The sequence below is a fragment of the Oryctolagus cuniculus genome, chromosome 7, assembly GCF_051225735.1.
Source record: "Oryctolagus cuniculus isolate XC-2025 breed Fujian yellow rabbit chromosome 7, ASM5122573v1, whole genome shotgun sequence".
NCBI classification, from domain to species: Eukaryota; Metazoa; Chordata; class Mammalia; order Lagomorpha; family Leporidae; genus Oryctolagus; species Oryctolagus cuniculus.
In genome coordinates this window covers 61,713,381-61,737,326 of record NC_142873.1, presented here as the reverse complement: position 1 = coordinate 61,737,326, position 23,946 = coordinate 61,713,381, and the positions used below count along the sequence as shown (strand labels likewise).

The 23,946-nt window shown below is 47.5% G+C and overlaps 1 protein-coding gene across 2 annotated transcripts in view; it reads left to right on the top strand.

Annotated features, from left to right (window-relative positions):
- SARS1 (seryl-tRNA synthetase 1) overlaps positions 1-23,946 on the top strand; it is a 26,307-nt gene extending 2,361 nt beyond the window's left edge. The window contains exons 2-12 of one of the 2 annotated variants that reach the window (XM_002715808.6): positions 6,089-6,159; positions 12,068-12,148; positions 14,652-14,810; positions 16,279-16,422; positions 19,167-19,322; positions 21,129-21,350; positions 21,845-21,974; positions 22,258-22,415; positions 22,673-22,744; positions 23,115-23,244; positions 23,583-23,946. In XM_002715808.6, coding sequence (XP_002715854.1) covers positions 6,089-6,159; positions 12,068-12,148; positions 14,652-14,810; positions 16,279-16,422; positions 19,167-19,322; positions 21,129-21,350; positions 21,845-21,974; positions 22,258-22,415; positions 22,673-22,744; positions 23,115-23,244; positions 23,583-23,740 — 1,481 coding nt within the window. In that variant the 3' untranslated portion in view covers positions 23,741-23,946. The remainder of the gene's footprint in view (positions 1-6,088; positions 6,160-12,067; positions 12,149-14,651; positions 14,811-16,278; positions 16,423-19,166; positions 19,323-21,128; positions 21,351-21,844; positions 21,975-22,257; positions 22,416-22,672; positions 22,745-23,114; positions 23,245-23,582) is intronic. The other variant, XM_002715809.6, reaches the window with a different exon arrangement.

Below are 23,946 nucleotides of genomic sequence, written 5' to 3'. Positions count from 1 at the left end.
CTTGGGTCCTGCACCCGCATACGAGACCGGGAGAAGCACCTGGCTCCCAGCTTCGGATCAGCGAAGTGCACCGGCCACGGTGCACCAGCTGTGGCGGCCACTGGGGGGTGAACCAACGGCAAAAAGGAAGACCTAGCCGGCACCACGGCTCAATAGGCTAATCCCTCGCCTTGTGGCGCCGGCACACCGGGTTCTAGTCCCGGTCGGGGCGCCGGATTCTGTCCCGGTTGCCCCTCTTCCAGGCCAGCTCTCTGCTGTGGCCCGGGAATGCAGTGGAGGATAGCCCAAGTGCTTGGGCCCTGCACCCGCATGGGAGACCAGGAGAAACACCTGGCTCCTGGCTTCGGATCAGTGCGGTGCACCGGCCGCAGCGTGCCGACCATGGCTGCCATTGGAGGGTGAACCAACCAACGGCAAAGGAAGACCTTTCTCTCTGTCTCTCTCTCTCTCTCACTGTCTACTCTGCCTGTAAAAAAAAAAAAAAAAAAAAAAAAAAAAGGATTATAACCCAACCCCAATGTCTAACACTGTGCCTGGTTCTTGGTAAACATTTGATAAAGGTTTGTGGATCTGTTTAGGGCCTTTTTACGCTATCTGTGAAAGACAGTGTATGTGGTTTGTTTTCTTTTTATTTATTTATTTATTTATTTATTTATTTATTTATTTTGACAGGCAGAGTGGACAGTGAGAGAGAGAGACAGAGAGAAAGTTCTTCCTTTGCCATTGGTTGGTTCACCCTCCAATGGCTGTGCTGCGGCCGGCGTACCACGCTGATCCAAAGCCAGGAGCCAGGTGCTTCTCCTGGTCTCCCATGGGGTGCAGGGCCCAAGCACTTGGGCCATCCTCCACTGCACTCCCTGGCCACAGCAGAGAGCTGGCCTGGAAGAGGGGCAACCGGGACAGAATCCGGCGCCCCAACCGGGACTAAAACCTGGTGTGCCGGCGCCGCTAGGTGGAGGATTAGCCTATTGAGCCGCGGTGCCGGCAATTTATTTATTTTCAATTGAATGGCAGACAGAGAGACACTTCCCACATGCCCACAAAAGTCAGGGCCTGAGGGAGGGAGTCTGGAACTCAGTCTGGTTCTCCCACTTGGGTTACAGGGACCCAAGTATTTGAACCTTCACCTGCTGTCTTCCAGGCTATGCCTTAGCAAGAATTTGAAGCAGAGCCAGGACACAAACCCAAGTGCTCTGATTTGGAATGCAAGTGTCCCAAGCAGTGCCTTAACCACTATGCCAGATGCCCACCCCACAGTTTATTGTCGGTACATCTAATTGATTGATTTCTACCTGGCAACCCTTCCAATATTTCTTTACATTCAAAGCAAATTCATTATTTCTTTTTAAAGATTTATTTATTGGGGGCTGGCGCTTCAGCATTGGGAATAAAGCTGCCACCTGCAGTGCCAGCATACCATTTGGGCTCTGGTTCAAGTCCCAGCTGCTCCACTTGCGATCCAGCTCTCTGCTATGGCCTGGGAAAACAGTAGAAGATGGTCCAAGTTCTTGGGCCCTTGCACCCGCCTGGGAGACCCAGAAAAAGCTCCAGGCTCCTGACTTCTGATCGGCGCAGCTCCAGCTGTTGTGGCCAATTGGGGAGTGAGCCAGCGGATGGAAGATCTCTCTCTGCCTCTCCTTCTCTCTGTGTAGCTCTGACTTTCAAATAAATAAATAAGTAAATATTTATTTGAAAGTCAGAGTTACAGAGAGGCAGAGGCAGAGAGAGAGGTCTTCCATCCGCTGGTTCACTCCCCAAATGGCTGCAAACATCTGGAGTTGGGCTGATCTGAAACCAGGAGCCAGGAGCTAGGAGTTTCTTCCAGGTCTCCCACGTGGGTGCAGGGGCCCAAGAACTTAGGCCATCTTCTATTGCTTTCCTAGTCCATAGCAGAGAGCTGGATTGGAAGTGGAGTGGCCAGGACTCGAACCGGCATCCACATGGGATGCCAGCACTGCAGGCGGCAGCTTTACCTGCTATGCCACAGCGCTGGCCCCTGACCTTTCTTTTGTGATTTGTGCTTCTGGTGTTTAGTTTAGGAAATCTCCTTGTATTACAAGCTCCAGAAGAGAGTCACCAGTTTTTCTCCTGAAGTTTTATACTTTACATTTCATATTTAGGTATATGATTCATCTCGTATACCTAATTTTGGTATAGTGTGAGAGATAGGGTTCAATGATTTTTTTTTCATATGGAGAGCCAGTGCTTTTTTTTTTTTAAGATTTATTTTATTTATTTGAAAGACAGAGAGGTAGAGACAGAAAAAGAGTTTTTCCATCTGACCTTGAGCCAGTGTTTCATGTTAAAAACACAGAAAACTTGGAAGGAAACTTCCTTAATCTAACAGTAGGTATTTGCCCAAAAAAATCATAGCTAACAACTTTCTTATGATGAAATTTGAATGCTTTCCCCTGAGTTTAGGAATAATATGAGGGTGTCCACTGTCACCATTTCTTTTTTCTTTTTTTTTTTTTTTTTTGACAGGCAGAGTGGATAGTGAGAGAGAGAGAGAGAGAGAGAGAGAGAGAGAAAGGTCTTCCTTTTTGGCCGTTGGTTCACCCTCCAATGGCTGCCACGGCTGGTGCGCTGCAGCCGGCGCACTGCGCTGATCCGAAGCCAGGAGCCAGGTGCTTCTCTTGGTCTCCCATGGGGTGCAGGGCCCAAGCACTTGGGCCATCCTCCACTGCACTCCCAGGCCACAGCAGAGAGCTGGCCTGGAAGAGGGACAACCGGGACAGAATCCGGCACCCCAGCTGGGACTAGAACCCAGTATGCCGGCGCCGCTAGGTGGAAGATTAGCCTATTAAGCCGTGGCGCTGGCCTCTGTCACCATTTCTAATCTACATAATGATGGAGATTCCGGATGGTGTGATAAAAGCAATAAACAGAAATAAAAGTTTGGAGCAAAAGGAGTAAATCTGATTTCATTTGCAGATAACTTGACTATATATGCCATCTGAATCATTAAAATTGAATAACTTTAGCAGGATTATTGGATACAATATATAAAATTTAAAAATGGTATTTCTGGGGTAAGCGCTGTGGTGCAGCAGGTTAAAGCCCTGGCCTGAAGCGCCGGCATCCCATATAGCTGTCAGTTCTAGTCCCAGCTGCTCCTCTTCTGATCCAGCTCTCTGCTATGGCCTGGGATAGCAGTAGAAGGTGGCCCATGTCCTTGGGTCCCTGCACCCACGTAGGAGACCTTAAGAAGCTTGTGGTTCCTGGCTTCGGATCAGCACAGCTCCGGCCATTGCAGCCATCAGGGGAGTGAACCAGCGGATGGAACACCTCTTTCTCTGTCCCTGTCTCTCTCTATAACTCTGTCTTTCAAATCAATAAAATAAATCTTTAAAAAAAATGGTATTTCTATATTTAAGTAATAATTAAAAAGCATTGCATACGTAGATATCTTTTTAAAAAAGATTATTTATTTGAAAGGCAGAGTTAGAGAGAGGAAGAGAGAGAGAGAGAAAGAGAGAAGTTGATATCAATCTTCGATCTGCTGGTTTACTCCTTAAATGTCTGCAATGTTTGGGGATGGGTCATGCCAAAGCCAAGAATCTGGAATTCTGTCCCAGTCTGCTACGTGGATGCAGGGCTCCAAGTGCTTGGACCATTTTCTGCTACTTTCCAGGCTCATTAGCAGGGAGTTGGATTGGAAGTGGAGCAGCCATGCCCATATGTGATGCCAGCATTGCAGACGGTAGCTTAACCTGCCGTGCCACAATGTCAGCCATAAACCTAGAGATAAATCTAATTCAATCAGTTCAAGACTCCTACACTGAAAATTATAAAACATTGATGAGTCAATTAAAGCTAATGAAGGGATATGCTATTTTCATTGATTGAAACATTTAACATTGTTATAACATTTTTTGTTTTCTTCTATTCCCAATACCTAGCATGGTGTCTTGCAAACAGGAAGGACTACATAAGACTTTAAAATTTTTTTTTAATTTCAAAATGATTATAGATTCATAGGAATTTGCCAAAATAGTATAGGAAGGAGGCTGGTGTTGTAGTTCAGTGGGTTAAGCTGCTGCTTGGGGTGCCTGCATCCCATATTAGAGTACTGGTTTGAGTCCTGACTACTCTGCTTCTGATCCAGCTCCCTGCTAATGCATCCTGAGAGGCAGCAGTTCGATGATGATTCAAGTGCTTAGGCCCTTGCTACCCATGTGTTCTTGGCTCCTGGCGTCAGCCTAGTCTGGCCCTGGCTATTGTGGGCATTTGGGGAGTGAACTAACAGGTGGAAGATGTTTCTCATTTCTTTCTCTGTTTTTCTGTTGCTTTGCCTTCAAGTATATGAAATACAAAAATTAAATAAACAATAGTGCAGAGATCATATGTCCCTTCATCAAGTTTTCCCCATGATAATGCCTTACATAACTGTAGTGCAACACCAAAACTGAGAAATTGACATTGCCACAATCCACAGACCTTACTCATTTCACCAGTCTTCCATGCACGTGTGTGTGTGATATTATGTGTGATTTTATCACATGTGTACCCTTGTGTAGCTACCACCACAGTCATACGGAACTGTTCGTCACCACAAAGATCCTCCTTTTGATCTCTTTGTGGTCCAGTCTGTTTCCCTTCTGTCTAATCCCTGGCAATCACTAATCTGTTCTCCATCTCTTTGATTTTGTCAATGTGAATTAAATGGATGAAAAGGTAATTATATCATTTGTGCTAAAGTTTAAAGAGATCAAAGAGAGAACCTTGTTGACAAAACCTGAAGCATAGTTATATCCAGATGCTTATTTGTAGTTATTACTTACCGTCCAAAACCTTGATTTTTAAAATTATATTGCCCTAATTCAAGGGTGCCGCCATTTGATTATCTGAGCTAGACTGATGATGAACTGTGATACCAATATATTGATGTGGGCCAATAAGTTGGCTGTTTAGTGCAGTATCTTCCTCCAAAGAAACCAAATTATAAGAAACTATCCTTAAGGCTGTCAAATGAACATAATGTCAGAACAAAGGGAGTAACTAACCGTTTCTAGGACAGAGATGTAGCAACCAAGTTGATGGTAGTAGACCACTGATTGCCCTCTACCTGGATTCCAGTGCACAGCACATTATTCCTTTCTCCCTCCCTTCTTTCCTTTCTTTCATTCTTTTAAAAATCTATTTATTTGAGAGGCAGAGTTACAGAGAGAGAGGGAAAGACAAAGAGGTCTTCCATACGCTGAATCACACCCCTAAATGGCTGCAATGGCCAGAACTGGGCCGATCTAAACCCAAGAGCCAGCAGCTTTCTCAGGGTCTTCCATCTTCTACGGCTTTCCCAGGCCATTAGCAGGGAGCTAGATCCGAAGTAGGGCAGCCAGGAATTGAACCAGCACCCATATGGATGGTGACACCATAGGCAGAGGCATAACCTACTACACTACTACACTACACTGGCCCCAGCACATCTTTTTTTTTTTTTTTAAGATTTGTTCATTTATTTGAAAGGCAGAGCCACAGAGAAGTGGAGGCAGAGAGAGATGTCTTCATCCACCACTTCACTTCCCAGATGGCCGCAACGGCTGGAGCTTCTGAGCCTATCCAAAGCCAAGAGCCAGGAGCTTCCTCCAGGTCTCCCACATGGGTGCAGGGGCTCAAGGACTTGGGCCATCTTCCACTGCTTTCCCAGGCCATAACAAAGAGCTGGATCGGAAGTGGAGCAGCTGGGACACGAATGGGATGCTGGCACTGCAGACAGCGGCCCCACCCGCTATACCACAGCACCTGCCCGGCATCATTCTTTAAATGAGTTTAAAATAATTGAGCAAGCTATAGTTACTGAGTGTCTTTCAAGTTTCTCAGATGTGCTACCCTATACCATAGTTTCTCATGGATTTGTCATACTCAGAATGGATTTTTCTTTGGCATCAAATGCTGGGTTAACCTATTGTAGTCATCAGTATAAACCAACTAAATTAAGGGCTCTAATAAGATTTCACAACTTCATGAGACAGACCCTTTAGCTCAGCTTGCAGCTGGGTCTGGAGCTGAAATTAGTACTAAGAAGCCGTGTTCGGGAGAAGTGAGTATCTTAATTATGAGCATTCTTTTTTATCTTTATCCTTAGGCAGGTTTCGGGCAGACAACTTGAACAAGCTGAAGAATCTGTGCAGCAAGACAATTGGAGAAAAGATGAAGGTAAGAGAACTGAGTAACAAACACCATTGAGACCTTGCACAGGAGTAATTTCATCTTGTTCTTAGCTATTATTCACACAAGTTCTAACTGTAACTCAGTGTCTTATGCTATGAAATACTGAATTCTTTACTGAGGAAAAAATTTTTTTTGAAGATTTATTTATTTGAAAGAGTCACACAGAGAAAGAGAGGCAGAGAGAGAGAAAGAGTGGTCTTCCATCTGCTGGGGCAATCAGAAGTCAGGAGCCAGGAGCTTCTTCCGGGTCTCCCACGTGGTGCAGGGGCCTCTTGGGCCATCCTCTACCACTTTCCCAGGCCATAGCAGAGAGCCAGATTGGAAGTGGAACAGCTGAGACTCAGACTGGTGCCCACATGGGATGTTGGCATTACAGGCAGTGGCTGTACCCGCTAAGCCACAGCGCAAGCCCCAGCACTGTGGTGCAGCAGGTAAAGCTATCACCTACAGTGCCAGCATCCCATGTGGGCATAGGTTCAAATCCCAGCTGCTCCATTTCTGGTCCAGTTCCCTGCTAACATACCTGGGAAAGCAGCAGAAGATAACCAAAGTCCTTGGGCCCCCGCACCCACGTGGGAGAGTAGGAAGAAGCCTCTGGCTCCTGGCTTCGGATTGGCATAGCTCCAGCCATTTTGGCCATCTGGGGAGTGAACTGGCAGATGGAAGACCTCTCTTTTTCTCTGCCTCTGCCTCTCTGGAACTCTGCCTCTCAAATAAATAAATAAATCTTAAAAAAAATAAATAAATAAAAAGGAAAGAGGTAGAGAAATGGGAAATACTTGTTGACCTTATAGTGAATTGACTTCTGCATTCAAGTCAGATTCTTGTCACACAAGATATGTATTCTCTTACAAGAATACCAGTTCTGGCCGGTGCCGCGGCTCAATAGGCTAATCCTCTGCCTGTGGCGCCGGCACCCTGGTTCTAGTCCTGGTCAGGACGCCGGATTCTGTCCCTGTTGCTCCTCTTCCAGTCCAGCTCTCTGCTGTGGCCCAGGAAGGCAGTCTCCACATGGGAGACCAGGAGAAGCACCTGGCTCCTGGCTTCGGATCAGCGCGGTGCGCTGGCCGCGGTGCGCCAGCTGTGGCAGCCATTGGGGGGTGAACCAACGGCAAAGGAAGACCTTTCTCTCTGTGTCTCTCTCTCACTGTCCACTCTGCCTGTCAGGGAAAAAAAAAAAAAGAATACTAGTTCTACCAGTCGTGTTTCCCAGTTAATTATTGAGCTCAATGTATGGTGCCAGAAAAGTCATGTTATGGTGGGCTTCAGTCTTCTTGCCAGTTCTGTCATGATAATGAACAGGATACAGACATGGCATCTAAACCTTGCCCTGTCTTTCTGTTAGCTGGGGGGCTTTTAGGCATGTTGACTCCTGAGCCTCCGTTTTCTCATCTGTAAGGTGTCAGTACTAACCCTCATGGAACAGAATTGTTAGAAGCAAGTCTTTTTTTTTTTTTTTTTTCTGACAGGCAGAGTGGACAGTGAGAGAGAGAGACAGAGAGAAAGGGCTTCCTTTGCCGTTGGTTCACCCTCCAATGGCTGCCGCGGACAGCGCGCTGTGGCCGGCGCACTGCGCTGATCGGAAGGCAGGAGCCAGGTACTTCTCCTGGTCTCCCATGGGGTGCAGGGCCCAAGCACTTGGGCCATCCTCCACTGCACTCCCTGGCCACAGCAGAGAGCTGGCCTGGAAGAGGGGCAACCGGGACAGAATCCGGCACCCGGACCGGGACTAGAACCTGGTGTGCCGGCGCTGCAAGGCGGATGATTAGTCTAGTGAGCCGCGGCGCCGGCCAGAAGCAAGTCTTTTTAAGCAGAGTATTTGGCACAATGTCTCTTCTGTCGTAGTTGTTCAGTGGTTGGGAGTTACAGGGATGGCAAGTAGTTCCTGGCCTTTATTCAGAAAATCTTCCTGCACTCGCAGAATATTACATTTGAACTCAGCTTTTGCTTTGGTGTCCAGAATCATTCATTTTTTAAAAAGATTTATTTATTTGTTTGAAAGACAGAGACATGGAGAGAGAGAGAGATCTTCCATTCACTGGTTTGCTCCCCAGGTGGCCACAACAGCCAGGGCTGGGTGAGGCTGAAGCCAGGAGCCAGGGACTTCTTCCAGGTCTTCCATGTGGGTGCAGGGGCCCAAGGACTTGGGCCATCTTTGTTGCTTTCCCAGGCATGTTAGTAGGGAGCTAGACCAGAAGTGGAGCAGCTGGGGCTCAAAACTGGCACCATATGGGATGCTGGCACTGTAGGAAGTGGCTTAACTTTCTGTTCCTTAGCGTTGGCCCCCATTCATGTTTTTAACCTTTCTTTAAAAGTACGCTTTTAGCTCCTTAATCATTTTCTTAAAAAACATTAAATATACTCTATAATCTAGAAAGTAAGCTAAAAAATAAAGGGAAATTTTAGAACCCAGTAACCAAAAGGTTATGAATACACATTACACTAAACTTTATGATAGTCCGCATCCTCCTCTTTGACAGTATCTGTCACACTTTCAGCTGAGGAAACCAGGATACTCACACAGTTTTCTTCCGGTGGGACTCATGATGCTTAATCATTTGCATGTCAGAGGCCCCAGAATTATGTTAATTCTTATATATAGCTCTGTCCAAGTATTCTTTGGACCACATTTACAGAGTGTTCCAGCTATGCAGCTGTAGCAAGAACATGGGAGTGAGTGATCATTTGCAATAACATTCTTAGATCCAAGTTTACCTGTAGCTCTGCGGGGAGTGTCCACACTTGCTGTCCATTGGAATGGAAGTAGCAGTGCTTTAATTTGTACAGTACTTGGAGTATTCAGATACTTTCACAGACATAGTAGTTTGGTTTTGATCTTTGCTGCACACCTGGAGTGTAGATAGTGCTGCATAAAAGAAGGGTTGGGGAATAGGCTTAGGAAATTCAGGAAATTCCAATGCCTGGAATCATACCCTGTGGTAGTTGCAGAGCAAGAAATCAAACTCGGAACTTGAGTTTGCTGCCTTGAGTAGCAGTCAAGGGGACTTCGTAACTGTCCTGCAACCCTAGGCTCCTCCTGCATAGAATACCATAACAAAAATCTTGACATTTAGGTCATTTTTTTCTCCTTCAATGATATATTCTTGTTCTTATCAAGACTCATTCTAGTATTTTCAGAGTTTTGTACCTTTTTCAAGCAATTTTGCTCTGAGCCACATAGGGTATAACGGTTACAATCCCAGCTTCTCACTTTGGTGTATGAGAATCTGTATTGAACTTAAAGGATTTCCATGCTTTACCTTTATTTATTTATTTATTTATTTTATTATTATTATTATTATATATTTTTTTTTGACAGGCAGAGTGGACAGTGAGAGAGAGAGACAGAGAGAAAGGTCTTCCTTTGCCATTGGTTCACCCTCCAATGGCCGCCGCGGCCGGCGCGCTGCAGCGAGTGGACAGTGAGAGAGAGACAGAGAGAAAGGTCTTCCTTTGCCATTGGTTCACCCTCCAATGGCCGCCGCGGCCGGCGCGCTGCAGCCAGTGCACCGCGCTGATCCGATGGCAGGAGCCAGGAGCCAGGTGCTTTTCCTGGTCTCCCATGGGGTGCAGGGCCCAAGCACTTGGGCCATCCTCCACTGCACTCCCTGGCCACAGCAGAGGGCTGGCCTGGAAGAGGGGCAACCGGGACAGAATCCGGCACCCGGACCGGGACTAGAACCTGGTGTGCCGGCGCTGCAAGGCGGAGGATTAGTCTAGTGAGCCGCGGCGCCGGCCTCCTTTATTTATTTTGTGCTTTGCCTTTAGAAGAAAAAAATTTTTTCAAGATTTATTTATTTATTTGAAAGAGTTATACAGAGAGAGGAGAGGCAGAGAGAGAGAGAGAGGTCTTCCATCCGCTGGTTCACTCCCCAGATGGCCACAATGGCTCAAGCTGCACCGATCCAAAGCCAGGAGCCAGGCGGGTGCAGGGGCCCAAGGACTTGGGCCATCTTTCACTGCTTTTCCAGGTCATAGCAGAGAGCTGGATCAAAAGTGGAGCAGTGGGAACTCGAACCAGCTCCCATATGGGATGCCGGCGCTTCAGGCCAGGGCGTTAACCCGCTGCGCCACAGCGTGGGGCCCCTAGAAGAAATTTTAACAACTCAAGTTTGTATGAGTTTTGCCATGGTCTGAGATAGCTTGTTATAATGGCTTTTGGCTACTTTTTTTTTTTTTTTGGACAGCAGAGTGGACAGTGAGAGAGAGAGACAGAGAGAAAGGTCTTCCTTTTGCCATTGGTTCACCCCCCAATGGCCGCTGCGGCCGGCATGCTGCGGCCGGTGCACTGCGCTGATCCGTAGCCAGGAGCCAAGTGTTTCCTGGTCTCCCTTGCGGGTGCAGGGCCCAAGGACTTGGGCCATCCTCCACTGCACTCCCGGGCCATAGCAGAGAGCTGGACTGGAAGAGGAGCAACCGGGACAGAATCCGGCGCCCTGACCAGGACTAGAACCCGGGGTGCCGGTGCCGCAGGCAGAGGATTATTGGCTACTTTTCTGTAACTTTTTTTTTATAGTTTATTCATTTTGTTAATTTGAGAGGCAGAGAGAGAATGACAGAGAGAAACAGAGCTCCCATCTGCTGGTTCACTCACCAAATGCTGTGAGCTGGGAATTCATCCAGGTCTCCCACGTGAGTGGCTGGCATCCTCTAACTACATGAGCCATCACCTGCTCCCTCCCAGGGTGCCCATTAGCAGGAAGCTGGGAAAAAGAGCAGAGCCAAGAATCCACCTAGGCTGTCTGATGTGGGATGTGAGTATCCCAACTGGCAGCTTAACTGCTAGGCCAAATGCGTGTTCCTTTGCCTCTTCTTAGTTTAAGAAGAATTTAAGTCTTAAAATTGCCTGGCTCTGTGCAGGGATTAAAAATGGTGACTTGGGGCTGTTGTTGTAGTGCAGCAGATTAAGCCACTGCCTGTAACAACTGGCATCCATATGAGTGCCAATCCAAGCCCTGGCTGCTCCACATCTGACCCAGTTCCCCTCTAAGGCTTTTGGGAAAGCAGCAAAAGATGGCTCATGTGCTTGGTCCTATGCCACCCACATGGGAGACCTGGATGGAGTTCCAGGCTCCTGGCTTCAGCCTGGCCCAGCCTCACCCCTGCTGTTGCCACCATTTAGGGAGTGAATGAATCAGCAAATGGGAGATCTCTCTCTCTCTCTCTCTCCTTCCCTCCCTCCCTCCCTCTCCCTCTCCTCCTTCCCCCTCTCCCTCTCCTTCTCCCTCTCCCTCTTTCCCTCTGCCTTTCAAATAAATAAGTAAATATTTTAAAGAAAGAAAAAGAAATTGTGATTTGGCAGAATACTGTAAAGAAGGGCAAAGAGAGAAACTGGAGGGAAGAAGTTCTAACCCTGGCAACACTCCTTCAGTTTTTTAAGTTGCACTGATTGCATGAAACTTAGTTCCTGATTCTGTGACCTGGCTCTGTGATAGCCCAGCTGTTTTCTTCCCCTTAGCCTCAGGACTGGGACTGTTCCTAGCGGGCAGACAAGGATTCACTACCTGGAGTCTGCCCCCAGGGCCTGCTTGTGCACACCATGCTGCTTCTGTGGCGGGTTGTAGCACAGAAGCTGTTGTAATGCATCTCTTGACTCCCAGGATGCCTCTGTGTCCAGGGAAACATGTCCTTCTTCTCATGTTCTCTATGATGTTAATTCTGTGGCCCCAGAAGGTTGATTGATTTGTCTAGGATCAAAAACTAGAAAGTGGCAGAATAGGGACTTGAATCTGGCTTCTGGTTTCCAGTTTGCTGATTTTCTCCTTTGTGTTGCATGTTTAAGAGAAAGTTAATGTTGAAAGTTTATTCTTAGTTGCATGGTGTATTAATTTGGTGTGTGCTTCATAAAACAAGTTTTTTTCTGTAATCATGTTGGATTTCTTCCTTCCTGCAGAAAAAGGAGCCAGTGGGTGACGATGAATCCATTCCGGAGAATGTATTAAATTTTGACGATGTCACTGCAGACACTTTAACTGTAAGTTATCGATCTGCTCCTCTGAGTTTTTTTCTTTTCTTTTTTTTTTTTTTAAAGATTTATTTTATTTATTTGAAAGGTGAGTTACAGAGAGAGACAAAGAGATCTTCCATCCGCTGGGTCACTTCCCAAATGGAGCAACAGCCAGGGCTGAGCCAGGCCAAAGCCAGGAACCTGGGATTCATTTGGGGTTTCCCATGTGAGTGTCAGGGGCCCAAGTACTTGGGCCATCTTCCGCTGCTTTCCCTGGTGCATTAGCAGGGAAGTGAATCAGAAGCAGAGCCTAAACTAGGACTCAAATTGCTGCTCTGAGAGGGAATGCTGGTGTTGCAGGTGGTGGCTTAACCCTCTGTGCCCCAAGGCCGGCCCTTGTTGCTTTGTCTTAATTCCTGGCCAGCAAGCACTCACACATGTCTCTACCCAGCATGATGGCAACTTTGAATTTTTGCCACTGGGAAATGTTCCCATCAGCTCTCATGATATGCTGTCTTTGATGTCTATTAGGCAGCAGAGAAGGAGAAGGTCAAAGGTAGAAAGAAAAAAAAGAACTGAACTATATTTGATTGTAACTCCATTTTCTATTCTTTATTTCCCAAAGTTATGGAATTTTTCTATATACTGTAAATCAGTACACCTTCATTGTAATGGGCCTGAAGCAGTAATTCCTAAATTTTATAGTCACTGAAGCCTTTCTTGAACCCTTAGCACATAGCAAAAATTTAAAACAAAAAAGTGCAATTGCTGTGCTTGAGGGACTGGGTTGGGCCTGTTCCTGTCAATCCTACCTATTAGAGCTCTCCCTAAGGAGATCAGAGCACAGTTTGAAATATCTGCAATAAGGAATACAAAATAAGCTTAAGACAAAGTCTCTTGTTCCTAATAAAGTTATATTCTTCCTAGAGAACAGTGAAATGTAATACAATATGGAACACGAAATTGGTTCAGTCAGGATCAAAAAGTGCAAATTAAGGGAAAGTTCTCTTAAGAGAGCTACAGTTTTGAGACTTCTGGTAAGTGTAGGAACAATAAGAGTAGCCAAATGTATCCTTATCTGTCTTAAGATCCCCCGAAGAAGATGGGTTTGTAGGGCAGGACTATAAACAGTCTTGTAAAATCTCTACATCTACAGGTTCCTCTTCAGTGGAATCAGCCACTATTTATATGGCATTTACATTGTGTTAGGTATTATAAGTACTCTAGAGTTGATTTAAATATCCTGGGGGCAGGGCAGCATTGTGGCACAGTGGGTTAAGCTGCCCCTTGTGGCTCCCGAATCCATTATTGGAGTGCTGGTTCAAGTTCTGGTTTTTCTGCTTCTGATCCAGTGTCCTGCTAACAGATCTGGGAAGACAGAGGAAGATGGCCCAAGTATTTGGACCCCTGCCACCCATCTGGGAGTCCCAGAAGGAGTTCCTGGCCCCTGGTTTCAGCCTGGCTCAGACCTGGCTGTTGAAGCTATTTGGGGAGTGAACAAGTGATTGGAAGCTATTCTCTCTCTCTCTGCCAGGCTACCTTTCAAATACATACATACATTCATCCATAAATCTTTAATAAAGTAAGCACGAGGGGCAGGTGTTGTAGTATGACAGGTTAAGCCATTACTTGGGATACTGCATCCTGTATCCAGGTGCCTGAGGTTAAGTCCCATTTCTACTTGCCATACAGCTTCCTGCTAGCATGCTTGGAAGGCAGCAGAGATGGCCGAAGTACTGAGGTTCCTGCCACCCATGTGGGAAACCAGGATGGAGTTCCTGGTTCCTGGCTTCAGCCTTATCCATCCTGGCTGTTGCAGGCATTTGAGGAATGAACCAGCAAATACCAGATCTTTATTTGTCCATATCCCTCCTTTCTCTCTGCTATTCTGCTTTTCAAATAAATAAATACAGCTAAAGAAAGCATGCAGAGGGTTGTGTGTAGGTTATATGACTGTGCAAATACTTTGCCATTTGTATTAGGGACTGAGCATCCATGGATTTTGGTATTCTAGGTGTTGGAGAGTAGTCCTGTAACCAATTCCCCACTGATACTTAGGAATGACTTTTGAAAGTCTTTATTTATTTAATTCCTTTGAGAGGCAAAGAGACAGAAAGAAAAGCAGACAGAGAAAGCTCCCATCTGCTGGTTTACACCCAAATGCTAGCAGTGGCTGGAGCTGGGCTAGGAATATAAAGCTAGGAGCTGGGGATGCAATCCAGGTCACCCACATGATTGGTAGGAACCCAGTTGTTTGAGTCATCACCATGGCCTTCCAGGATCTATGTTAGCAGGAAGCTGGAGTCAGGAACCAGAGCCTGAAATCAAACCCAGGTACTCCAGTCTGGTACATGTGTGTCTTAAACAGATCATCTTATCCACTAGACTAAACACAACTCCCTCATTTCTGTTTTAATGCTACCACAAGGATTGTTCTTACAGGACAACAGGGTTAGGGCACCAGAATCTTACTCCCATACTGTCCTTGTCTCACTGGGTCTTGGGTATGGCCTGGCCTATTCACCTACAGAACCTGAAAGTCTCACAGATCAAAAAAGTCCGACTCCTCATCGACGAAGCCATCCTGAAGTGTGATGCTGAGCGCATCAAGCTGGAAGCAGAGCGTTTTGAGAGCCTCAGAGAAATCGGGAATCTTCTGCACCCGTCTGTGCCCATCAGTAATGATGAGGTAGGCGTCCCTCTTGCAGCAGGAGGCTGCCTCGTGGGGCCGAGGAGAACTGAAACACTGGGTAGCTCTGTGTCAGAAGCAGCTTTGTGTATTCCCTCTGCCCACCAATTGCGAATTGCAGGAGTCAGATCCTTGCCTGATTGGGAAGTAACAGAGACAGCAGGTAGGAGGAGACTCCTGGCACAGAAATCTCTTCTAAATAGAGCTGCTGTCTTCTGCTGCCTGTTGCCCCTGGTAGCAGTGAGTCTTGTGGGAGGGATCTGCTAAATCAACCTCGCCCCCTCACCCACACCCTGCCTAGACTCTGCAGGTTGAAGGGAAATCTGCATGATAAAAGTTTCCTGCTGAGCCGGAGCTTCCCCAGCACAAAGCTGCTCTGAGCCCTGCCTTTGTTCCCTGACACCCCGACCACAGTCTGGCCCATCTGTGCCTCTTTCATTCATTCCCTGGTGAACGTTAAACTCATTGCAGTCTGGGCTGTGCAAGAGGCTGCCAAGCTCGGAGCCTGAGCAGACTCGTGAGGTCAGGTCCCTGAGCCCGCCCTCCTGTGGCCCTGAGACCAATGGGAGCCTGGAAAAAAAAAATCCACATTCTCCTCTGTACCCTGGGCAATGCTGATTGTGTGGGGCCGGTTGTCCTTGTGCAGGATTTTTTGAGGAGTCATTTAAAGGGGTAAAAAAAAAAAGAAAAGAAAGAAAAAACCAAGACTACTATAGCTCAGAAAAATCATGATTTCCAATTCTGTGACTAGATTGCATGTAGGAATTTGTAAATGATTATCTCTCTGTTGAGTCACAAATTCCCTTTTCTAGTTTCTGTACACAGTGACTAGTGTTTGCGTTGGACAGCTTCACAAAACTTGGTTGTTCTTAGAATAGCGTTTGGCAAGATGGAGGTTGTAGTGAAGTCAGGGAGGGGAGGTGTTAATTAATTTTTATTCCAGGTTCTTGCTATGCACAAAGGTAAGAATTCTTAGTGCTAATATATAGAAAGTAAATTTTATTCAGAAGGTGAGAAAGTATTCACACACACGCACAACATGAGCAGGGCTTGCCCCGCACAGAGAAATACTGTCATGAGTGGGCAGTGGGCCCAGAAGGGAAAGGGGGTGGGAGAGGAGAAGCAGAGAGAGCAACCCAGCACCTCCTTCAGTGGAAGAGAGAGCTAGCACCTCCTTTTATGATTTGGGGGGCTGTCTCTACAGACGTGAAGCCACTTGGGAGTTTTGTGATACCTCCATGTGATCTTAATATACATATCTGCCTGGCATCTTCCCCTTGAGTCCCAGTGCATCCCAGAAACGGAGGATTTTGACTGACAAGTAAAATATGTATTACACATGGGGTGGGGATGGGGTGGGGTGGAGTGTCTCTTGTAAGTACCTCCAGCTCAGATCCTAAACTAGCTGCCTGCCTATCCTATATCAGTAGGAAATCACAGATCTTTCTCTCCTGATCTTGTTCCATAGGATGCAGACAACAAAGTAGAGAGGATATGGGGTGACTGTACAGTCAGGAAGAAGTACTCTCATGTGGACCTTGTGGTGATGGTAGATGGCTTTGAAGGCGAGAAGGGGGCCGTGGTGGCTGGGAGTCGAGGGTACTTCCTGAAGGTAAGAGTTGGGAACCAGTGGGGAGAGGATTATAAAAAAGGAACTTGAAAACAAATTGCAGAAAACAGAACCTACTAGGGAAACCCATAAATCCACCACTTGTACTCGCCTTTCTGCAAACATATTGGCAATTAGATGCAATTCTCTCTCTAAGGCAAGAGAGTGCTTATCCGGATTCCATAGACAAAAGCCGCTAAGTGATCCTCCATAATGAATATGTTTTGCTGACTCAGTCAGAACACTGCCTGCCTTTAGGGAGCTCGCTATAATTGGACAGTCAGACAAGTAACAAAGACTCAACCCGTCTGTCCTAAGCCCTGTGGTATGAGCAGCCTGAGTGCCTTTTTTTTTTTCTTCTTCTTTTTTTTTTCAATTTGAAAGGCAGAAAGACAGAGACAGACAGACAGATCTCCCACTAGCTGGTTCACTCATCAAATGCCTGCAACATCTGGGACTGGGTCAGGCCAAAGCCAGGAGCCAGAAACTCAATCCAGGTTTCCCATGTTGGCAGGGACCCAACTACTTGAGCCATCATTTGCTGCCTCTGAGAAAGCTGGAATCGGGAGCAGAGCCAGGACTCGAACCCAGGCACTCTGATATGGCGTGTAGACTCCCCAAGAGACATCTTAATTGTTGTGCCAAAATGGGTCCCAGGCCCAGAGTGTTTTGAGAATGGGTAGGCGGGGACAACAAACCCAGATTAAGTGCAGCAAAGGGTAGGTAAATTCAAGGCAGGCTTTCAGAAGGCTATGGTAAATAATCTTGGAAATACTATACATACGTGTATATAAGTATGCTCTACATATGCAAGTGTATCCAGGTTTTTTTTTTTTTAAGATTTATTTATTTGTTTGAAAGGAAGATTTACAGAGAGAAGGAGAGACAGAGATGTCTTCTATCTCCTCCTGGTTTACTCCCCAAATGGCTACAACAGCCAGTGCTGGGCCAGGCCGGAGCCAGGAGCCAGGAGCTTCCTCTGGATCCCCCGACGTGGGTGCAAGGACCCAAGCACTTTCCCAAGCACAGCAGCAGGGAGCTGAATCAGAAGAGGAGCAGGGGCCAGCGCTGTGGTGCAGTGGGTTAACGCCCTGGCCTGAAGCGCCGGCATCCCATATGGGCACTGGTTTGAGACCTGGCTGACCCACTGCTATAGCCTGGGAAAGCAGTGGAAGACAACCCAAGTCCTTGGGCCCCTGAACCCGCATGGGAGACCCAGAAGAAGCTGCTGGCTCCTGGCTTCAGATGGGCCAGCTCTAGCCGTTGCAGCTAACTGGGGAGTGAACCAGCACATGGAAGATCTCTCTCTCTCTCTCTCTCTCTCTGCCTCTCCTCTCTCTGTGTAACTCTTTCAAATAAATAAATAAATCTTTTAAAAAAAGAAGTGGAACAGCTAGGACTTGAACCGGTGCCCATATGGAATGCCAGCAACTCAACCCTCTATGCCACAACACAGCCCCTATTTGCTTGTTTTTAAAGATTTGTTTATTTGAAAGGCAGAGTGATGTAGAGAAAGAGAGAGAGATCTCCTAACTGCTGCTTCACTCTCCAGATAGCCACAGTAGGCAAGGCAGGCTGGCCAAGAAGCCTGGAACTATGTCTTGATCTCCCATGTGGGTGGCAGGAACTTGAGCCATCATCTTCTGCTTTTCCAGGTGTCTTAGCAGGGAGCTAGGTCAGAAACAGAGTAATTGGGGCTCAAATCAGTGCTCCAGATTGAGGCATCCCAAGCGGAGTTTAACCCACTGTGTCACAATACATGCCTGAGTCCAGTGTTTTAGGAATTAGCTCCGTGTAATGGGTACAGCTGCCACCTGCAGTGCTGGCATCCCATATGGGTGCCGTTCAAATTCTGGCTGCTGCACTTCTGATCTAGCTCTCTGCTATGGCCTGGGAAAGCAGTAGAAGGTGGCCCAAGTGCTTGGGCCCCTGCACCCCCGTGGGAGACCTGGAAGGAAGAAGCTCTTGGCTCCTAGCTTCAGGTTGGACCAGCTCTTGCCATTGTAGCCATTTGGGGAGTGAACCAGCAGATAGAAGACCTCTCCATCTCTCTGTTTCCCTCTCTCTGCCTCTGCCTCTCTGTAACTCTGGTTTCAAATAAATAAATAAATCTTAAAAAAAAAAGAATTAGCTCAAGAAAACTCTTCTGTGCACCCTGGCAAATAATCCTTTTCCCTTACTTTAGTATCTTTAGTATCTTAAAGAGAATCCTCTTACCAGTATACCTGGGGGGCAGCTGGTTGAGCTGCTGCCTGCAATGCCAGCATCCAGTGAGTGCTGGTTAGAGTCTCAGCTGCTCTGCTTTTGATCCAGCTTCCTGCTAATGCACCTGAGAAAGCAGCGGAGGATGGTCTGAGTACTTGGGCCTGCCACCCACATTGGAGACCCAGATGGAATTCCTGACTCCTGGCTTCAGCCTGGCCCATCCCTGGCCGTTGGCTGCCATTTGGGGAGTGAACCAGCAGATAGAACATCTCTCTCTCCCTCCCTCCCTCTCTCCCCCCTCCCCCATAACTCTGCCTTTCCAATAAATAAATAAATCTTAAAAACAAAATAAAAAAGTGTGCCTGGATAACATGCTGGGCTTGGTGTTAGGAAAGGCTCTCTTGAGTCACTTGTGTTGGTCCCCGGTCTTTGTGGCTCCTGGGCACTCTTATTCTATTGCCTCAGTTGCTCCGAGTGTCATTTTTAGCACATGAATGTGATGGCAACAGGACCCAATAACAGTCCTGTTTCTTCTTCTTCAGGGGGTCCTGGTGTTCCTGGAACAGGCACTGATCCAGTATGCCCTTCGCACCTTGAGAAACCGGGGGTACACTCCCATTTATACCCCCTTTTTCATGAGGAAGGAGGTCATGCAGGAGGTGGCCCAGCTCAGCCAGTTTGATGAGGAACTTTATAAGGTGAGTAGCCTGCATCAGTGGGGCGGAGTGACTCATTCTGACATCTGATTCAGGGATACACGACAGTGCTGTCATTGGAACTTTTTTGCCTGATGGAAGTATTCTTCCATCTGTGACTGCTGAGCACTTGAAATGTGGTTCATGCAACTGAGGGAGCAGATTGTTTATTTTAATTAATTTGAATTTAAACAGTCACATGTGGTTGGTGCCATTGTACTGGATAGTAAAGACACAGAACCTGTTTTATCTTCCCCTGGGCAATCTGCATGATGTATCTATTTAAAGCATACTCTTAACACCATGAGCTTAGAGAAGAAGGCCATTTTCGGGGTGCTTAGACAAAAGGAACTGATGGAAGTAGCACAGACCTCATAGCCCCCTTCCCGTGTCCTCTCACTCCTGACCCAGGTCTGGAAGCCACCTTAAGGCAAGACTTACTGGGATAGATGTGGCTCCCAAGGCTCAGTCACGAGTCATCTCTGGGAGAGCCAGGATTCGGGTGCGCCACAGAATGTCAGTGTGGTCGGCTGGCTCCAGCACCAGCTGTAGCACCTGTCTGGGTCTGGCACTTGGAATTTCTAGAGCGTCTCTGCTGACAGCTGTCTGTCTGCTTCAGGACTTCTGTCAGAAGAGGAGACTGGTGCCTACGGGCCTGTTTACTCCCCAGACAACAGCTATTGATTTATCTTACGTAGGAAGGGAGGGTTACTCATTAGAGCCATCTTTCCCCTGTCCTGTTGATGATGTCAGAGTTCTGTTTCCAGTCAGAAGGCCCCTGGAAACAAACTGCTGCTCTGGACCTGAGCAGTGGTGCAGCCTGGGCATCCCCTCTGTCTCCTTCCTTGAAGGAGGGGAGGGACGTGTCCATGTATCAGCTGAAACCCCTTTCACCTTGTCTCTGACCTCATCCCCCAGGGCTGCGTAATTATTAACTGAACTTTAGACGTGGCCACTGCAGGTGGGAGCTGATGTGGAAGATGACAGGGAACAGTAGTGAGCAGGTGCTCCTTCCATCTCTTCTCCAGATGCTTCTTGGGCCCAAAGGTCTCAGCAGGGAGAAATTTTGGCTGACACTCTTGACTGATAGAAGCCCCAGTTTATTCATTCTTTGGAGTGGCACTGGCCAGTAGAACTTCCTGCAGTGAAGCGCATGTTCTGTATCTGCACAATCCAGTATGGCACCCATCAGCCACTTGTGACTACTGAGCACTCAAAATGTGGCGTGAGCAACTAGTAACTGGTTTACTGTTTGTGCATGAATGGCCTCATCAGGGCCCAAATTCCCGCTGTCAGGTGGTAGCAACATCGTTTTCCAGGGCCCCAAACGCTAACCAGTGGAAATTTCCTCCCCCTACTTTTAAAAAAAAAATTTTTTTGTTTTTTACTAAATAGCACTTCACAAAAAAATTGGAGATGACAGGATTATAACCATTGGACTAACCTATGTCCACCAAGAAAGCAGAGACTGTGTCTCTTGGACTCCCTGACACTTGTTGATTAATCTATTTATATTGCTTAGCAGTACAGGTTTATTGCACAGCTGTTGGCATTGGCCATTATCCATCATGTATAAGTGTTTTGTTTATTAGATAAATGAAAAATACTGTCTCTTATTAATTTGCATTTCTTTGATCTCTATCAAGGACCCCATTTCGGACTGGCCTGTCCCTTCTGTTGTCACCTCCCAGGCAGAGATTAGAGAAACTTCTTCCTACCCCATCATTCCTGCCTTTCTTGTGGTTTCGTGTTCCAGCTAGGGTTACCCTTCCTCCCTCTTAACTCGAATGGCTCCCTTCTCCGACACAGGTGATTGGCAAAGGCAGTGAAAAGTCTGATGACAACTCCTATGACGAGAAATACCTGATCGCCACCTCGGAGCAGCCCATTGCTGCTCTCCACCGGGACGAGTGGCTGCGGCCCGAGGATCTGCCCATCAAGTATGCTGGCCTGTCTACTTGCTTCCGCCAGGAGGTGGGCTCCCATGGCCGTGACACCCGTGGCATCTTTCGAGTGCATCAGTTTGAGAAGGTGAGGAGGAGCCTTCTGGCTCCAGCCTTTCCTTTTGTTGCCTGGATGTTGTTTGTGGGAAGGGCCCGGGAAGTGCATGGTCAAGTGTCTTCCTTCGAGTGTGGGTGTTAGGGCCACGCTGCCTGGATCCAAATGCCAACTCCACCACTTAGCCACTGCATAACCTTGGATAGGTTGCTAACCGTCCCTGTGCCCAGTTTCTGCCTCATAAAAGGGTGATAATATTGATAAATAGTATTTACCTTGCTAGTCCTGCTGTGAGAGTTAAACTAATAATATAGATGAAGCTCTCAGAACGGGAGCTGCCATTCAGATGGTGCACTCCGTATAAGCTTTCATTCTTACTGTCGCAGGACCGGTCGAGCTGAGCAATAGCATGTCTTGCTGGGAGCCCAGTCCTGCTGTCGGCCAGTGGTGCAGGAACAGAGCTGCCCTTTGCTTTGCTCCTTGCGTTTCTTCACCCTGTGCTGATGTCTCCTTGGGTCCCTCTGCAGATTGAGCAGTTTGTATACTCGTCACCTCATGACAACAAGTCGTGGGAAATGTTCGAAGAGATGATTGCCACCGCCGAGGAGTTCTACCAGTCTCTGGGGATTCCTTACCACATCGTGAACATTGTCTCAGGTACAGGCCCTGTCATCTTTGCAGCCTCCCTTTCGAGCGTCCCACAAACACCGCCCTGGAGAGCTGAGCTGCCACACCAAAAAATCGCTCACAATCCAACTCGTTACCCGTGTTAATTAAAACATCACACTCTTCTCACTTGGGAGAGTGTGGTGATGAGAAAACCTGGGTGCAATTTCGCCGCCAGGATAGGATGTGAATTAAAGAGTTCCTTGAGCTTGCTAAGGTTGGCCTTCTGAAACACCATCCCTCCTTCCTGAATTCTGGGGCGTTTTCTTTACAGGTTCTTTGAATCATGCTGCCAGTAAGAAGCTCGACTTGGAGGCCTGGTTTCCAGGCTCTGGAGCCTTCCGTGAGTTAGTCTCCTGTTCTAATTGCACGGATTACCAGGCTCGCAGGCTCCGAATCCGATACGGGCAAACCAAGAAGATGATGGACAAGGTAGACAGCCCCCAGGGAGGTGGGAGACAGGGGCTTCACTACAGAGTGCTCCAGCTGATTTCTCTGCCCTGGGGAGTACAAACAGTTTCCCAGCATCTGGGAAAATCTGAGCTGCTCCTTCTAGACCAAAAAGGGAATCTGAACATGACTTCTCCCGGGTCTCTGCTGAGTTCCTTTAGACCAAATCCTGACTCTAGCTCTATTCTATAAGGTAATGCTAGCTTTTCTCTTTTTGGCTTTCTTTTCCTTAACTCCAGAGAAAGAATAATCTCCCTTTATCTGCACAGAACAAGTTGGAGGCAACGTCTTCCCTCTTCTCACCCAAGAAGGTCTGGGTTGTAAGCTTATCTCTTGAAACCCAATTTTCAGGCCCTAATCTTTCCACAGTGAGGGGCTTGAAAGGGGTTAAAAGGAGAGGCCAGCGTTAGTTTCTTCTTCCCTCCAAGGACCCAACTCTCCTCACAATATTGGGATCTTCCACTTGTCACTCAATAAGATGTGAGGCATCTTCCTGGAGTAAAAAAGGCAATAAATACCAAACAGTTCGCATTGAGAAAAAAGTTAACGATGCGCTGAACTCATCATTTTGGTTTGAATAGCTGTAGTTGGGGGAGTTCTGATTGAGTGGATGGTTTCTGGTCATCAGTAAGACCACTGAGGTGGAGTTTAACTTTCTCTCTGGGGACCCTCCCTTCCCAGGTGGAGTTTGTGCACATGCTCAATGCTACAATGTGCGCCACGACTCGCACCATCTGCGCCATCCTGGAGAACTACCAGACAGAGAAGGGCATCATTGTGCCCGAGAAGTTGAAAGAGTTCATGCCGCCAGGTAAACTCCCAGCTCAGCTCATCTTCCTCCCTGGCTCTGTCTCCACACCTTCTGAAGAGCACTATTCCAGACTTGCTTGTTCAGACCCAGACCCCAGAACTCTGCCTCCCCTCTGGCCTGGGCAGTGTGGGAGCCCAGGTTGAAAAGGTAGCTAGTGCAGCTGTGATGTTGAAATGCTGCTGAAATTCAAACTGGGAAGGAAAAGAAAAAAGTGGGTGCAGTGTGTATTCGGGTAATCTTGTGTTCAAATGGATACTCGTCCTATTGAGTTCTCCCCCGGGGTCTTTGGGCTTTGACGTGGAGAAAAACAGTTCATTTGGATGACTCTTCCTTCCCAGGACTCCAAGAATTGATTCCCTTTGTGAAGCCTGCACCCATTGACCAGGAGCCATCAAAAAAGCAGAAGAAGCAACACGAGGGCAGCAAGAAGAAGGCGGCAGCAAGAGATGTCACCCTGGAAAACCGGCTGCAGAACATGGAGGTCACCGATGCCTGAACATTCCTTGCTCCCAGTTTGCCGGGCTTCCTGTCTGCTGGGGTCTCAGAGCCCGCCCAGGAGCCAGGAGGCCAGGCACCCGTTCATCACCCTGCCCCTTCTGACTGCCGTGTACAGCACACGTGTTCCTGTGTCTCCGCGTGGACATGGGAGCCCATCACGGATGACTGATGAAACCATGTAATAAAGCATCTCTGGGGAGGGCA